The 18,349-nt window shown below is 39.7% G+C and overlaps 1 protein-coding gene across 1 annotated transcript in view; it reads right to left on the bottom strand.

The window, feature by feature from the left end:
- Positions 1–18,349, bottom strand: part of slc1a7b (solute carrier family 1 member 7b) — a 99,847-nt gene that overhangs the window by 30,124 nt on the left and 51,374 nt on the right. Inside the window, exon 3 of the mRNA XM_079802820.1 lies at positions 1,579–1,794. Coding sequence (XP_079658946.1) covers positions 1,579–1,794 — 216 coding nt within the window. The remainder of the gene's footprint in view (positions 1–1,578; positions 1,795–18,349) is intronic.

Here is an 18,349-nt window from a genome sequence, read left to right as displayed (position 1 = left end):
CTCTCTCTCTCTCTGCAAGCGCACGGTAATAATAATGGTTACCTTCATGAGTGATGTGTGAAAAAAGCTAAAAAACAACGAATATAAAGAAGTTAAACCCACGGGCACCTCTTCTGTCCGGGCATCCTTCATGCATATTGTGGACAAACATGAGAAAAAAGTAAGTGCTGTCTACGTGTGACGCACTGTTGAAGTTTGATTTGAAATTATATTTAAATAATATATTTAAAATCAGCAACAAAATCTCAGTTGAACTGTCACAAATGTTTTCTATGATGCTCAAATTGCGTAAAAAAGCTCATATTTCAGGTTGCTCCAGCCACCGCGCATGTGCAGTATCAAGCGCGTGTCATTTCTATGGCAACCCGAGCTTCCGCTGTGATTGACTTTAATAATAATATGAATGAACCGTCTTATTTCTTAAAGTTTTGGTGGTCAGGCTCGCTCACAGAGATTATAGCAAATAAATAATGAGGACGTCAGCGGCCACCGAACGAGCAATCGCTATTATAGTTCAAAAAGGCAAACAGTCAAAGTTATTATGCGAGTTAACTCGAGTCGAAATGCTAATCTGCAAAGACGCATTTGTCATCCTTCACCGTGACATAAAGTGGACTTTTAAAGCTGAAATGATGAGTGAATTAAGCATGCTTGGAATAACAAGAGAGGAATAACATGGATTTAACTTTTTGGCAAGGATGTAATGCATCACAAGTAACGTTACAAGGAAGGGAGACGACGGCTAGGTAAGACAAAAAGTTATATTTTTCATAACTTGTTTATTGACTTGTTAATATCAGTTATTGTGGAATATGTGACAAACGGGTCCAGTCGGGTCTGTGTCTTCGCGCCGGGTTCGGTTCCAGCTTTTAAATAATAGACGGGTCCAGGTCGGTTCCGGGTACTACGTTTTTGGCATTTCTCGGATCTTCACGGGTCCGGGTCCAGCTTTTGAAATAATAGACGGGTCCGGGTCGGTTCCGTTAAGCACATTACGGGTCTCTTCGGGTTCGGGTATGAATTTTTAGACCCGTGAAGACCTCTACTATACGGCTAATTTTGCCCTTCATGACGACTGTGAGGGGGGTGAATTTTTTCATAACTCATTCGTTTACATTATATAAAGCATTAAAGTTCTGCATAATTAAGGGCGTGGCCACTTCGAGTGACAGGTGGGATAGCCGTTTGTCTGCTGTCTGTTAGTCATCGCTTCACCTCAGCTCCGCCCACGTCCCGCCTCTTTGCCCATTTTCTGTTATCCAGGAGTGACGTGCAATGACGCGCTGCCAAGATGGCGACGGCCAGCTCAACCCTACTTTGCACTTCAAAACGGCTCTTCAGAATCCTATGGGTGACGTCACGGACACTACGTCCATATTTTTTTACAGTCTATGGTTAAAACAACCCAATTGCTGGGTTAGTCCATTTTCAACCCAACTTGGGTTATTGTTAACCCAACATTTTTTAGAGTGTGTGTTAATATCATTAGCCATGTTTCTGGATCAAATTTGCTTGATAGAAAAAGAAAGTCATACAGGTTTGGAATGATATGAGGGTGAAACATGAGGGCCGTCTCACCGTATGAGATCCAGGAGAGCATCAGCTGAGCTCATGATGGGTTTCCCGCTGTCCTCTGAGTCTTCCTTCTGTGCCATTCCACCTGGATGGATGATCAACACCATGACGATTCCCACCACCACAGCCAGGAAGGTGGTCCACAGATAGTAAGAGACCGTGATGAGGCCCAGCCGACTGGAACACTTTGCATCCAACGCCGCCAGACCGGACATCAAACTGATGGAGAGCAGACAGAGATATATTTAACAGTCTTGAGCTGGATAATGACACTGTCGAGCTGCTTACAACTGAAATGAACTTGTTTCTTAATTGAGGAACTTTACAGTTATTGAGCTGAACTGAATTAACACTGACTCGAGCTGAATAACAACACTATTGTCTTCTGTAGAGCTTATATTTGTCTCATACTTGAAGTCTGCACCATTGATTTGTTATTTTCCTGTTTATTACTGTGAAGGATGCTTTGAAACAATCTGCATCAAAGTCCTATAGAAATAAAGGTGACTTGACTTGATATATGCACCACCATTTATTTGATCAAACCTAATAAAACAGTAATATTTGTAATATTATTACAAATGAAAGGTTCTTTTTTTATCATTAAATCATCTTGTAATTTTCATAGCTTTAAACATCCTTCTTATAAAACAAAGCATTTATTTGACCAAGCCAAAAAAATGGCTTGTATGGATATTGGATATGGGATGTGTGACATTACACAGACAAATATGACCGCTGTAAAGGGATAGTTCACCCAAAAATGAAGTTTTTCTAAACCTGTATGAGTTTCTTTTAAGATATTTTGAAGAATATGGGTAACCAAACCCATGATGACTTGCATTGACTTGCATAGGGAAAAAATATTATGGAAGTCAATGGGGTCCATCAACTGTTTGAACTGTTTGGTTGATGGACATTTTGGATTCTTCAAAATGTCTTCTTTTGTATTCAGCAGAACAAAATATGTATACAGGTTTAGAACAACCTGAGGGTGAGTAGCCTAAATTATGAGAGAATTTTCATTTTTGGGTGAACTGTCCCTTTAATGCTGCGTTCACACCAAACGCAAATAGAGCGTCAAAATCGCGTCTACCATGTCTAATTGGACGCTTGAAAATTTTGAATCCATTCGCGCGTCCACAGCGAATTGGACGTGTGTATAAATTGAGCGTTTGAAGCGAAATAGATGCGTGTTCAAGGCGCTCCAGGAGAAATGTCATAAAACACAACTATGCCTCTTTTCATTTTCATTCAAAATATATATTAAACATTAATAGCCACACAAATGTGGTCCAGACAACTCCTACATTATCTTCACTGCATGTGTATTTAAATATCCTTAAAAAATAAAGTTATGAAACTTCTCTTTGCCCTCAGTCAAAACGATTTGGCAGACAACAAATTATAGATTCATGAGACTAAAGATCGTCCGTTAGATCCACACAAGACGAACCACTACAGGACATCAGAGCCAGCGGCAGACGTCAGAAGGACTAGCCGAGGAAAGGCTGCTCTCGCCGGGGTTAATGAGCGCTGAGCGCCTGGTGATCGCCTGGATTTCACAACTCCAAAAACGCAAGATTATTTTTTTTAAATAGGCGCTCTCTTTATAAATAAACCACAGATTTGAGCTTTAAACAACTACATTCCCACCTGAAAAGGTCTTAAAACTACATTTTGTGACACAATAGTAGTATTTTTAAATTATGCAGGGTTTCTCATCACGTCACTTCACCACGTGACAGTAGTAAGCAGGCTCCTGATTGGTTAACGCGGCGCGAATTGACACCAAAGTTAAAACATTTTCAACTCGGGAGTCAGAAACAAATTCGCTTCAAATGCGTGAATGCACAAAAAGCACCACTCGCGCAAGACGCTCAATTCGCATCAAATTCGCGTCAAATTTGCGTCAAATTCGCGTCATTCACACGAACTGGACACGCGAATGAGGCGGAATCGCGTCCATCACGTCTATCACGCCGGAGGACCTCCAGACAGGCGTCAACGCGCCTTTCCATTGACTTAACATTGAAATCACTCACTCCTGAAGCTCTATTCACGTTTGGTGTGAAGGCAGCATAAGAGCAAGACTTCGATAGTTCTACATCATCGCATCATAGGCCCCGCCCACTGATGTTCAGTCCCTAACGCTGCATTCACACGAGGCGTCGCCGTCAACGCTTCTCTTTAGGCTTGTTCGACTTTATGAAGTGCCGCAAAGATCGGCTGCCGCCTGACAAAAGCAATGCATTCTGGTTCGAAAATTTGACCGTCTTTGATCGCCGCTGCAGCCGCCTTACGATCACATGTGCCATCAAAGTACCGCGAGAGCAAAACGAGACCAGCCGTCTAGGTCAGACGCTGCAGTTGTTCGAAATCGGCTGCGAAAGCCTTGATGATGACACTCATTGGTCAGATTCTGTGATGACAAGGACGACGCGTTCCTGTATATTTATATTTGATATGCAAACAAAACACACAAAACATTAACACATATAAAAGATTACGCTATCTAGTAAATATATATTCATATTGTATAAGAGTAACAGTTTGGAAGAAAATGTTCTGGTTATCCTATTGCTTATATTTGGGAAAAATCATGTGGTTTGCCATGAATGACATTGGTTCAGCACACTACGGAAAGCACGAAGTGTCCGACCTGACGGCCGTCTCTATACTCCTCCACCGCCTGCAACCAGCAGATCTCGCCAGCCGGTGGCAGGCTAGTGTGGTTCATCTCGAACAAGCCTATATTTACTTTAAATGGGTGAATTCCTGCGTTGCCGAACTGAATTGTGGGCTCCGTTGCATCACAGTTTTTAACTTTTCAAGCGCCAACGCAGGTGTCAGCCAATCAGATCGCCTATGCAAATACCCTTGCCTAGCCAATTGCGTTCATGCAACACCGGAAAAGTAATGTGAAAAGCTGCCCATAACGGCTGGTCTAGGATCTGCCTACAATATATTCAGAATTTGAATAAAACTTTTGTTTTCCATTCTTGACAAGCGGCCACACGCTTCAATACATAGGCACATCCGCATATAAATGCGGGATTCACTCACACTAAATGTCAGGAAACAGGATTCCTGGCTGCATGTCAATATCCATGGATCACTGGATCTTTGGTAAATTGTAAGGAACACTATATCGAGTCCAACCTTTAGTTTAAACTGGTAACTGTTTTACTCGTGTTTTCCCCTATAAACAATGTCTGAATATATGGTGCTGACATCTTGCACTGATTTGGGACCTGCACAGTAGAGAGCAGGAAGTATAAAAACCCTGCCCACACTCCCGCAGTATCTGTTAGTACCGTTTACTGCAGAACAACTCATTATGTCAGTGTGAAATAAACAGTTTTGGAAAATTGTAGAAATTAAAGCTAAAGCTCCAATCTTCTCCTGAAAAGTCTTGCGGTGTGAACTGTGAAAAAAAAATCAAATGCTTTACAGGTGTAGAATATGCCCTTGGATCCTTGAATTGTTTGAATTGAATGGTTTTATTCTGCAGCACATCTTATGTCACATCCTGATGGGATTTTAGCAGATCACATTTTGACCCACAGTTTTTCTCTTCTCTCAGGGCCTTTAAACAGGACTTCTTTGTGCTTATAAAAAGCCCAACTTTGTCATGTCCACACGCACTCATCTCTCTGGGAATACAGCTAAATCTCACTACAACACGAGCAGTCATCCACACAAAAGCTGCAAGATTAGCGCGAGAGAGAAGGTGCCCTCCAAACAGCCTCTGTTGTCCAGCTGAACAGCTGGCTCCATCAGCCAGAGATTACATATTAATGACCGCAGGGCATCTCACGATGAGAGGTTCAAGCAAAAATATTGCTTTTTCACATTCACATGATTTCCTTTTCCTACATTGGATGGAGTCTGACCCCCCAGTATGGTTATGATACATGCAGTCACAGATGTGGGCGAACAAGAAAAGGAAATTGATATTCAGGTCCCTCCTTCAATACCTATAGGCTACTTTGTTTCAGAGACTTCAGGGGACTCTTCTAGCAACTGCATATTAATATGCTCAAAAGCACATCTTGAGTTTTGCATGGTCACTGGCCAGAGGATTTGTTTTCTCTTATATGGCTCAGGAAAATTTATTTAGTTCTCAGTTATGTTTCATTTAAGTATGAAGTTTGTCCTGCATTCCTTACAATTACTAAAAATAATCACACACACACACACACACAATTCAAAGAAGTGCATTAGTGCTCGCGCACTATTTCAGCGGCGCTGGTTCAGGAAGTATTTTTTCCATTCATTTCTTCCACAGGGATAAAAAAGTCTTTCAAATCATGCCAAGTCAACCAGCTACGAGGTGAATCACAACATTACAAACCTTAATTTGAAGCAAAAAATCGGACAAAAATACAAAAAGGTAAAGACTGTACTTAAAGGGATAGTTCACCCAAAAATGAAAATGTGATGTTAATCTGCTTACTCCCCGGGCATCCAAGATATAGGTGACTTTGTTTCTTCAGTAGAACACAAATGCAGTCTGTCAGTCGTATAATGCATGTGAATGGTAACAAAATCTATGAGGGTAAAAAAAAACATGCACTGACAAATCCAAATGAAACCCTGCGGCTCGTGACGACACATTGATGTCTCAAGAGACGAAACGATCGGTTTGTGTGAGAAACCGAACAGTATTTATATAATTTTTTACCTCTAATACACCACTATGTCCAACAGCCTTGAGCGTGCGATCATTTCTAGTGAGTGAGGTGACGTCTGTACACGATCTGGCGTAGTTTACACAAGCGCCGGAAGTGATTGCATGTAAAAAATGCTATAAATACTGTTCGGTTTCTCGCACAAACCAATCGTTTCATGTCTTGAGACATCAATGTGTCGTCACGAGCCGCAGGGTTTAATTTGGATTTGTCTGTGCATGTTTTTTTTACTCTCATAGATTTTGTTGCCATTCACATGCATTATACGACTGACAGACTGCAACGGTTGGAGTTAAACATGTTAATTTGTGTTCTACTGAAGAAACAAAGGCCCAATCCCATACCCCTTAGCCCTTCTCTTTCTCCTACCCCTTCGTTTTGCGCGTCTCGATTCTCTTTTGGCTGGAGTGGTAGGGGTAAGGGGAAGGGCCAGATAGCCCTTCAAAGAGTGGTGCGCTTATCCGAGCGCATCTCAGGCTCAGCTCTCCCGTCTCTGCAGGACATCTACACCAAACGCTGCAGAGGTAGAGCTACTAAAATCATCAGAGACATTAATCACCCTGCAAACTCTCACTTCACCCTGCTGCCATCTGGTAAGCGCTTCCGTAGCCTGATGGCAAAGACTGAAAGACTCAGGAGGAGTTTCTTCCCCCAGGCCATCAGACTCCTGAACTCAGTCACGTGACTTCACTTCACCCCCGCACACACATAAACATCCAGTTTATACATTAACATCCACATACTGCCATTGCACTGCACTTTACTTCCCTATTGTTACTGCGTAACAACCTGTAATAAACCTTGCACATTATACTTCTTTATATATACATATATATATATATTTATGTTAACCACTTATTTCTAAGTCTACAGTTTATCTCACTTATCATATCCACTTATTATTTTTTTATTTTTTTATATTTTTATATTTTAATTTTTATATTTTTATTTTTATCTTATTTCCTATTTTTATCTTTTACTTGATTTATTTATAATTCTACTTATGTTAATACTTTTTATTCTAATTTTATTCTATTTCTATTTTTATTTCTTGTAACTGTTATTTGCACAGTCCATGGAGCGGACCTGTTTACATTTCACTGCCAGTTGTATATTGTGTATATAACTGTGTATGTGACAAATAAAACTCTTGAATAAAGAGAACAGTTTGGCCCGATGGAAAAGCGGCTTCACTAGTCTTGAATGTTCTGTATCATTCTGTATCGTCTTAGGAAACTCTGGCTCATCCGTTTTTGAACTGAAAACAAGCACTGTTTTATTAATTCCAAATACAGCGCAAAACTCTGTTGGGAGTGAGTCATTTGTTAAACATGCTCGCATATAGCCTACACACTTCATTGCTGTTTATACTGGTTAAATGGCACAGGACACTAATAACATAAACGGGGTATGATGACGTGTGATGACGTGTAATGGTATAGTAGTGGTGTCCCATTTCTTAGGGGAATATTTTCACCCCTACGCCTTGCCACTCTGTGTGGGTAGGGGGTAGGGGAAGGCGAAGGGGTATAAAATAGAATTGGGATTGGGATTGGGCCAAAGTCACCTATATCTTGGATGCCCTGGGAGTAAGCAGATAAACATCACACTATCCCTTTAATAGCTTTAGTGAGGGAAAGAACTACAATCCCATGAAGCATTGCAACACAGCACAATCAAATTAAAAATGGAGAAATATAAAACTACTTGTTTAAAAATGTTGATTTTATAAAACTATATACTTTAAGTTTATCAATGCAATAAAATATGCATGTATACAAACAAATATTTTGAGAGGCTGACTCAATTATGTAATTCGCAGTGCATCATGAGAGTGGAGCACAGCTTTGCTGTGTTTTGATTGTGGCGACTCTGATTGGTGGAATGTTCTGTGCAGCATCATGGGTAATGTAGTTATCACCACAAATTCTGCTGTTAAACATGATTATTTTAAAACTAAGTTGAAATAATGCGGGTTGACGGAAGATACCTCATTGCTCACAGTAAGGCAGTCTTTGAAGGTTTACAAGTTATCGTTAAAAATCAATTTCCCTATGGTGAAAATGAATAGAGTATTTACTTCCAGAAACTGTTGCACTACAGTCATACAGTGATAGCATGAAAAGGGATGAATGAATGTGGATATATATATATATATATATATATATATATATATATATATATATATATATATATATATATATATATATATATATATATATATGAAATCGTGTTGCAATGACAAGATCACTGCATTCATGTGCTCAACATGTCTGTGGTTGGCTACAATGCTCATCATTGCAACCTTTCATGCCACAAACTCAATATAATGCCATAGATCTAAATATAATGCCATAGATCTAAATATAATAGCATAGATCTAAATGTAATGCCATAGATCTAAATATAATGCCATAGATCTAAATATAATAGCATAGATCTAAATATAATGCCATAGATCTAAATATAATACCATATATAAATATAATAGCATAGATCTAAATATAATGCCATAGAGCTAAATATAATACCATATATAAATATAATGCCATAGATCTAAATATAATACCATAGAGCTAAATATAATAGCATAGATCTAAATATAATGCCATAGATCTAAATATAATACCATATATAAATATAATAGCATAGATCTAAATATAATGCCATAGAGCTAAATATAATACCATATATAAATATAATGCCATAGATCTAAATATAATACCATAGATCTAAATATAAAACCATAGAGCTAAATATAATAGCATAGATCTAAATATAATGCCATAGATCTAAATATAATGCTATAATCAACACTTTTCGCGATTAGTGAACCTTGAGAGCTGTAATAATAAAAACGTGCTAAAAGTTTTCCAGGGAGTTCCACGTGTAATACTATTTTTTATGTATTTGCACTGAAGTCTCACAGCAGCCAATCACAGCAGTGGGTGTTTACACTGAAGTCTCGCAGCAGACACGCCCCTTCAAACAGAGCGTACAGATCAAGGGGGTAATCCAGCACCCGGAAAGCGTACCTTCCAGCCATTGCTAACCAAGCCATCACCTGCTGTTAGCATCCCATTGACTCCCATTCATTTTGGAGTCACTTTGACAGCGAATAACTTTACATCTGAGGCGTTTAAAGACTTCATTTGTCCATTGTTTATTTCTAAAGAAACACGACAATGTATAAAAGGCTCCATTACCTTGTCTCTTACACTATCGCCCAGTAGAAGACGTTTTTGTAAAAAATAGGCTAACGATTGCGTCATAACCACGCGACTCCCTGTCGCATAGTAGAGAAATTACCGTATAGACAGGAGGAGAAGCTCGCAGGCAATCTTTTGCTGTCTATGAGGCAATCGGGGGGACGTGGAGGCATAAAGTCCGATAAAGTCAAGGGAGAAGCATGGGGAGAAGCCCATAGAGAGCCAAAAGCAACAGGACAAAATATTTCAACAATGTGATTCAGATTTCACTTTGCACTACTACTAGAAGACGTACAACTGTCAGTGATTGCTCACGTCACATCTACGTCATCAAGCTCAGTCTGCAGCTGCGCAGTAGATCAGCCATCAGGAAGTGAGTGCTTCTAATTGACTTCCCTTTTCCCCGTCAAAGCCTATGGGTTCGTTCTTTTACTGTCTATGGTTCAGATCAGAGGCTAAAATCAGGGTAGGAAAAGTGCCTTTAACTTCTAAATTATGACCATTTTTGATGTAAAAATTGTGCTAAAATTATAAGTGCACCCCAGGAAACATCATAAAACAATGCAGTTCATGACTGCTTTAAGGGCATGGGTGGACACAGCCCATGACCTTGGCATTCTGATGCTAACATGGCACAGCTGATGTCAGGTCAGTGTAAATGGCTATGTTTGTATGCATCCCATCCTCTTGTTCCAGATTGTGACCCTGGTGAGCATTGTGGGTAATCCGTATCCAGTCGCAGTGACGTTTCAATCTGGGCTTGCGTGCTGATGGATTTATTATGGAACTGTCAAATCTATTTCTCTCTCTCTTTTTATCCCCTCCTGTTTTCCTTGACCTTTATCAGTGGAGAAGAAACAATCATCATTCCAAACTCATTACAGAAATATGAAGCATATGTTCAGTTTACTCTTAACGTTCGAAAGAGCATCATAATCTCCATGATATGGATACACAAAATACTGTGGTGGAAAAAAAAATGATTTGGGCACTTAAGTCACAATTCAAAATGTCTGAATGCCATTGCATTAGATCAGGGGTGGCGAACTCCGGTCCTGGAGAGCCTCAGTCCTGCAGAGTTCAGCTCCAGCCCTGATCAAACTCACCTGCCTGTAGCTTTCTAGCAACCCTTCAGAACTTTATTAGCTTGTTCAGGTGTGTTTGATTAGGGTTGAAGCAAAACTATGCAAGACTGTGACCCTCCAGGACCGACGTTCACCACCCCTGCATTAGATGACAAAACGTCAAAATGAGTGGCATTTATTTTAATGGAACGTGCAATGTACCATTAAAATAAATGTCTCTCATTTTGAGCAAATTTTCAGCAAAACCCTTCTCAGAATTGAGTTGGCCTTTAAATAAATAAATGCAATGACGTTCAGACGTTAAGTCTCAAACAATTAAATTCAAACAATTGCTCTGCCATGACGAGAATGTCATGTATTTTCTGAACTAAACAATGCCTGAATTAAAGCTTGCAAAACTAAAAACGTTTGTGCACCTTTATAGCGTTATTTGAATTAAAAGAAAGAAGTATTGGTGTGATAAATTGACAAGAACATTGGCCTTTAAAAAAAACAATGGATAATCTGTTTCAAAACTATGCAGTGACATTCAGTCTCTTCAAACAATTGCTCCGCCATTACATTAGCAGGAAGCAAACCTTGCAGCAATGTGGAGAATGTCACGCATATTGTCATAAACATGCCTGATCAAAACAATGCCAGAAATAAAGCTTGCATAGCTAACAACATTTGTACACTTATATAGAGTAGTGTTTTGAGTCTTGGGGCCCTATTTTAATGATCTGAAGCGCACGGCGTGTCCGAATCCACTTTTGCTAGTGTAACGGCGGAAAAAACGGTCGGCGCGCCAGACACATGATCCAAAAGAGTTGTACCTCATCTCTTAATGAGTCATGGGTGTGTTTTGGGCGTAACGTGTAATAAACCAATCCGAGCCTCCTCTCCCATTCAATTTAAATGTCATTTGCGCTCACGCCATGGCGGATTCGCTATTCACATGCCGGAGTTTGCGAGTGGAAAGACTGAACACTTCTCCAGAGAAGAATCCTTTTATGTTTGTGTGCTGCTGCGCGTGTGTGTTATCAGGGCTGGATTAACATAAGGGCTAGGTCAGGCTGAAGCCCCATATAAAAGTTTGTGCTTTCTTTTGTTTTAGGAGTTCACACTCAAGGTAGCCTCGAGCGGCTGCGTTTGACCGTGGCTCTTCCTTGCAAGGAAAATAAATCTTTATAAAGACAATTGGATCTTGGTTTGTCTCTTATTAGTGATGTCGACGAATTAATTTTTTTGCCATTACACCTACCTTGTCAGATTTTGCTACCTCCCATTAAAACAGCAGGTAGCACAATTCGACAGCAAAAAATGCTACCTATCAGATTGTGCTATCAGCATCATATTAATGTGATTTAAAGGCTTTATTAATATCCATACCTACTCCTACCTTAAACCTACCCTTAAAACTATGTAAATATATATATATATATAAATAAATAAAAAATATATTGATGTGTGCATGCGCAGTAAGCCCTGGTAGGACAATCTGACGGGTAGGATGAAATGTCAGGACAGCGGCATGTGATGATGTGAAGCGCTTCATTAGATTAGAATTATTTGCCACCGATGTGGAGAGACTCTTTCTTCCTGGGCATAAGTTGCACGTTACATAAACATTCTTACTTTTCACCTCAACAAGGGAAAAGTAGAGCTTATACTTACAGTTTGCGAAAGCTACCTTTGAAGTCGTTGGACTTGGTGTGTGTGACTGTGCATATGCGTGTGTGTGTGTGTCATAGGTGTGAGTGTGTGTGAACTCAACCTATCAACCTCAACCTTGTCTCCCACCCACCAATCATCATCAGTTATGTGTACCAAAAACATGCATGGCATGCACACCCGCACACACACACACACACACTAACCAACCAGAGCAAGAAAAACATTGCAGGTCCGACTGACAGAGAGCCTGTTTCAGTGAGCTCAATTATAGTAACGCCACATTTTATTCTCAGTAACGCTAACGGCGTTGTAACGGGAGAAACAGTAATTCATTTGATTACTCGTTACTGAAAAAAATAATTCCGTTAGTAACGCCGTTTATCTATAATGCCGTTATTCCCATCACTGTGATTGGCCGAGGAAATGATTGACAGTCGATCGGGAACACCTAAACTTTTCCTGGTGGACCACTCGCCAAACCCCAAGATGCCCCCACATATTAAGCGCCATTATTTACGCTACTGGAGTGCTGCGAGTGCATGGGAACATCAAAAGCCAGGTGAAAAAACGGCACTACCTGATTAAACCACGCGCGCATCCAACAGACTCGCAGTGCAAGAGCAGCCGGATCGTCTCACGCACTGCACTGACGAACTCGCCACTCTAACGACCACCAGGCAGTCGCTTTATCCATTTGAATTTTATACAAACGCAACATCATGAGTACAGTAAAGGCTCTGTGGCGAAACTAGCTGAACCAGACTGAATAGCTCCGACCATGTTAAGTGAAGTGTTGAGGTAAACTATAGGCTGCCTACAAGATGGCCGTAGCCAGATATGAGGTCTCCGAGGACCTCAGTATTTTTCCGAGGTGTACAATAACATAATAAATGTTGTGAAATAATTGACTAATAGAGTATGAACCCTACTTTAGTGCTGCAAGGATATCTTCTAATTTGAGCTGCCCTGTCTGCGGTCTGTCACCGACTCACCACTCGTCAATGTCAAAATATTTGAGATGACCAATCAAATTAATCAGGCTTTATGTACACAGAAGCTGCTGAGCGCGAGTCGCACGACGCTTCAGTAAACGGTGCGAGATGTAAGTTGCTAAACTAAACATTTCATATTTGACAGCTGTTTTAGGATAGAAATGTTAAAGAATGAAAAGACTATCAGCCAGAGCTCAGCTTTAGGAGGGGAAGAGACAGTGCAAGAGAAGGAGACTGAGAGAAAAAGAAAGAGTGAAAGAGTGATGAGAATGAGAGAGTGATGAAATGTAGAGAGAGCAGGTATGACAGATCATTTACTGCCCACTAACATGGTTTTGAAAGCTATTTATTATACTTTTTTTTTAAATCTTAAAATGCACATATATAGATCAGAGAAATAATTTTTTTCTTGGGGGACCATGCCTCCCAAACCCCCCAAAATACCTCAAATTTGGGACCTCACAGGTTTTAATGCTCCTTAAAGGCCAATTTATACTTCTGCGTCGAGTTTGACACAAAGGGAAAAAAAACTGCTTTTAGGGTTCAAACTGTGAACTAAACGCAGTGAACTATTGCTTTAAAGCATTCGATTGTCACTCATGCATTTTCAATAACATATCCATGTAAAAGCTAAAACAGCTGGGTTTTTTTTTTTAGGAAAAAAAATATTTGTGCATGTTAATATGTCACCGTAATAGCAGAGGACTGTCTATATGATAATGATTAAATTTTTTTTTATTAAATTAGGCAAGATGTTAAAATGCGGTCAAATGTAAAACCATTGAACTCAAAAGGCATTTTCTCAGATGGTTTGCAACTGTTATTGTAGAATAAACTGTCTCTCTGTGTGTGTGTGTGTGTGTGTGTGTGTGTGTGTGGGGGGGGGGGGGGGGCATGTTTTTGTGAAATATCAGGACACAAATGTGTATAATGACATGGGTATGACAAAAAGAGGGTGAAATATGAGGACGTTCCCCATGTCCTCACTTTTCAAAATGCTTATAAATCACACAGAACAAGGTTTTTTTCACAGAAAGTAAACTGCAGTCTCCTGTGAGGGGTAGGTTTAGGGACAGGGGCAGTGTAAGGGGATAGAAAATACGGTTTGTACGGTATAAAAACCATTACGCCTATGGAATGTCCTCACATTTCACAAAAACAAACGTGTGTGTGTGTGTGTGTGTGTGTGCGGTTCAAGTAAACCCTACATTATGAGGACAAAATGTCCCCACAAAGATGGCAATTTCCGAAATCCTTGACATTTGTTGGTCCCCATGAGGAAAACAGCTTATAAATGAAGGATCTCTTGAGGAAATCACGGTGAAATTACCTGAAAAATGCACCTCCACAACTGTGCTATAGAAAAACACATGCGATTATTGAGAGAGCTGCCCTCCATCTCATTTGGCTCTTTCCTTCTAGTATCTTTAAATGCAAATCAAAAATGCACATGTTTAGGCATGTGTGCATTTCATTTTCTGAAGTGGCTCGAGTTTTTGAAGTGTTTCATTACTATCATAAATGTTCAATATATATTGTCCAGTCATAAGCACAGCCATGGTTGCAAATCCTAAGGATTAAACTTTGAACCATATACAGTTCATGCAAACACGCACATACACATATGGAAATCATCATGTTGAGCCTTTACATCTAAAGTAGGACAATAATAAATGAATCTTCCACATCAGGCCACATCTTTAATGGCTTCATAAAGGAAAAGTCCAATGATGAATCAATGATTTTGATGACATCACTCTGCACTTCAGCTTTCTGTCCAATCAAATGCTCTCTAGAATCTGAAGCCCCACCCCCTACATTATAAATAGACACTGAAGCTGCGGCTGAAATCTACATGGCACATAGTGCACTATATAGGGCATAGGGAACAATTCAGACAGTGTAATGCATTCCATTGGGGTGAAGGAACAAGAGCACAGAGCAGATCATGTGATCGAGTCGGCGCAGAACAGAAAACGTATCGCACCCTTTTGAATTCTGCACAGAGTGATGATTTTTAAAGTGATATGGAGGAGATCAGGAGGGAACTGCGGATTTACCGAGGTCAACGGCTCTGGCCGAGCTGTGATATAAACTAAACGCTATTGGCTGTTTAAAAAAATGGGAGGAGCTGTTCGATATGTCCCGCCCAGTCTTCCTGTTTCAGTGGAAATTACATCAACACATTGAATAATGCTGTGCATTTTAAGGCACTTCAGTGGGACTTTAATCATGTTCAGCTCACTGACTCGACCAACTACAGTGCATGCTTCTAGTATTGCTTTCTTCTCATTTTGACTTTTCAGTGCGAGTTAAATCTCTTTTTTTGGCCAATTTTACCTGTAAAAGTAAACCTGCTTTAATAATTATGCACACTAGAGATGCGCGGATGGGCTGTTATTTAATCCGCAACCGCATCACAAAACTCATCATCCGTCCGCCATCCATTCGCACCAACGTTTTTTGACCAATTTTTAAAGCTGCACCCACCCGCCATCCGCTGATTGTTTTAAGAAAGCTTATTTTATTCGAGCTTTCTTTCTTTTTGCAAAAAAAATAAAGTGCAATAGGCATTAAAGCTGCACTATGTAACTTTTCCGTCCGCTAGAGGTCGCCTATTCAAAGCAAAGGCGTAGTTTGATGACGCCAAGTTTGAGCGCAAAAATCTTGGGACATGTGGTCTTCACCTCACAGCCGGTGGAAAAGAATCGGGATAGGACTCGGGCAGAAATCATGTTCATGGATGTGATTATTAACGTTACTGTAGTATGAAGCAGAGCAGGAGCTGAGCAAGGCCGCTGGAGCAACTGTTAATAAGATGAACGCAACACACGCCTCGCGAGCAGCGGGACCTTTATTATGACACAGTCGCCGGCGCCATTTCCGCTTTTCCGGTCATGAGTATGAGGTAACGCAGCTCTGTTTATCATATTAGACACATCTGAGTGTGTTAATGATGTTATGACGTTATTATGTGCGTTCTCTCGGCGGCTGCTATGACACTTGTTCACACTGCAGTGAGAGTAAAGCGTTTCTGCAAAATAAAACTGGAAACTGAGGGGAACGCAGATATGACGCAATTGACAGGCGAATCCCTCACACGTCCCGGTTCCTCGGGTAAAATAGCAATTTTCTCACGATTTACAAATAGTTGGAAACATTTGGGATATTGTAAGTACTCAACTGAACAAAATATATAACACTGGCCAAGTGTTTTTTGGATATTTTACTGAAAAAATGTTACATAGTGCAGCTTTAATTAGTAGTGAACTAAATAGCAGCATGTTGAAATGATGTGCCAAGTCGCATGGGGAAAAACTGACCAACATATTCTTCAGAATTTTTCTTTTTGTGTTGCACAGAGGAAACAAGTTTGGGTCAACATGATGATGACATTTTTTTACAGATTTTTGTGTGAAATGACACCAACTGAACAGAGCGCTACCTGCAGCCTGTGTTATTTTTCACAACTGTAGTACTGACCAGTGCAAATGGGGGTTTCATAACATATCACTGCAATCAAACCAATGCCGAACAACACAAATGCAGCACACACCGTTTACACGCGTCACTCAAGACAGGCTCTGAAATATTTTTCAATGGCTCTAGTACATTGAATGGTTGACATGATTGATGTAAAGAATTTGGCTATCAAGGAACAAAGACAAATTTGAAATATTGAAAGAAATATAATGGATTTGACAGCACTGACTTTGACCCACTGCTGTGAGACTTCAGTGGAAAAGCCCACTGCAGTGATTGGCTGCTGTGAGACTTCAGTATTGTGTATCTATTCGATATATATTGAAAAATGTATATTTTTGACAACGCTACATTGCAGTTAGTTTATTATTTCAGATGCCTTTTTAAAAGACTACAATTGAAAATGTATATACTATATATAAAATTCAACCGCCAAAGCGGCTGTAGGAGTGACTCGCCACTGCTGAAATACACACACATTTGGTGGGTTGTCGGGTGTTAATGTCAAGCCCTGGCTATTTAAGTAAATGTGTCTTTCTACATTAGATGGACACATATGGATACAAATGTTTAATTATAGACAATTGCAACAATCGCATAGGCAATTTTTACAATTAACAATAAGCTAAAATGTCATAATTGTAAGCATGAACGCATGAAACAAGTGACTGCACTAGCATCTGAATGATTGCCTGTTAAACAGTTTCCAAGGTCATAAGCCACTAGATTATGGAAATGCGTCATATCTGCATGTTTTGATTAGATGTGCTCATCTGCCAAGAACTTTAAATCAGATTTACTGGCTTTCACAATGCCCTGGGAGATATTCATCTGCACAAGTCTCAAGAAATAATAAAAGAGCTGTGTCATTCAGAGGTCCCCAGTGTTTTTTATTTCTTGGGAAAGACATGCATAGATGAAGAAGAAAGGCTCATATTCAACAATTTGGACGTGAAGCTGCATTGAGATTCCTATATCTATGGGATTAAACCATATGAGGCCTGAAGAATTAACATACCAAAAGGAAAGTTTGCCAAGAACAAGATCATAATTAAAATCATATCGAGATAGCTTTAATACTTCTTGAGTTACTGGCACACAAACTTGGGGAAAAGCACAGAATTGTTATCGTAGAGGGAAACAATATACATTTTTAATGTATAACTTCATAGTTTCAAAATGAAAAAATTATCCGCTGTATGCAAAGTTACCCACATTTGGTTTTCGACCATTGAAAATGTGTACAATTTAACAATTTATTGGAGCCAAATTGAGATCTCTGGTATTAAACCTATAGGGCATCAAAAGGAAAGTGTGTTATGAACCAAAATCGAAAAGGAAATGAACAAATATTTAATTTCTTGAGTTACAGGTATGGAAACTTTGGGGAAAAACTTGAAAATGGCCTTTTCCCATTTTTGAACTGTCACCGTTGGCATATAATGCAACAAAGATTGCTAAAGTCAACAGATTTTACTGATAGACCCACCAATCTCTGTGTAAAAATAAAATAATTGTGCTGCCATCTTCCTAAAGTCATCTTTTAGTCAGCTGCAAATATGGCTTGACCCAAAAAAAATCTAACAAAAGGTTTCTCAGTGGCTGACAGTAGTATCAGATGAAAAAACATACTACAAAAAACATACTAAAATTTT

The sequence above is a fragment of the Gobio gobio genome, assembly GCF_949357685.1.
Source record: "Gobio gobio genome assembly, chromosome: 21".
Classification (NCBI taxonomy): domain Eukaryota; kingdom Metazoa; phylum Chordata; class Actinopteri; order Cypriniformes; family Gobionidae; genus Gobio; species Gobio gobio.
Note: the sequence above shows the minus strand (reverse complement) of the source record. Positions and strands in the feature narration are given on the sequence as shown.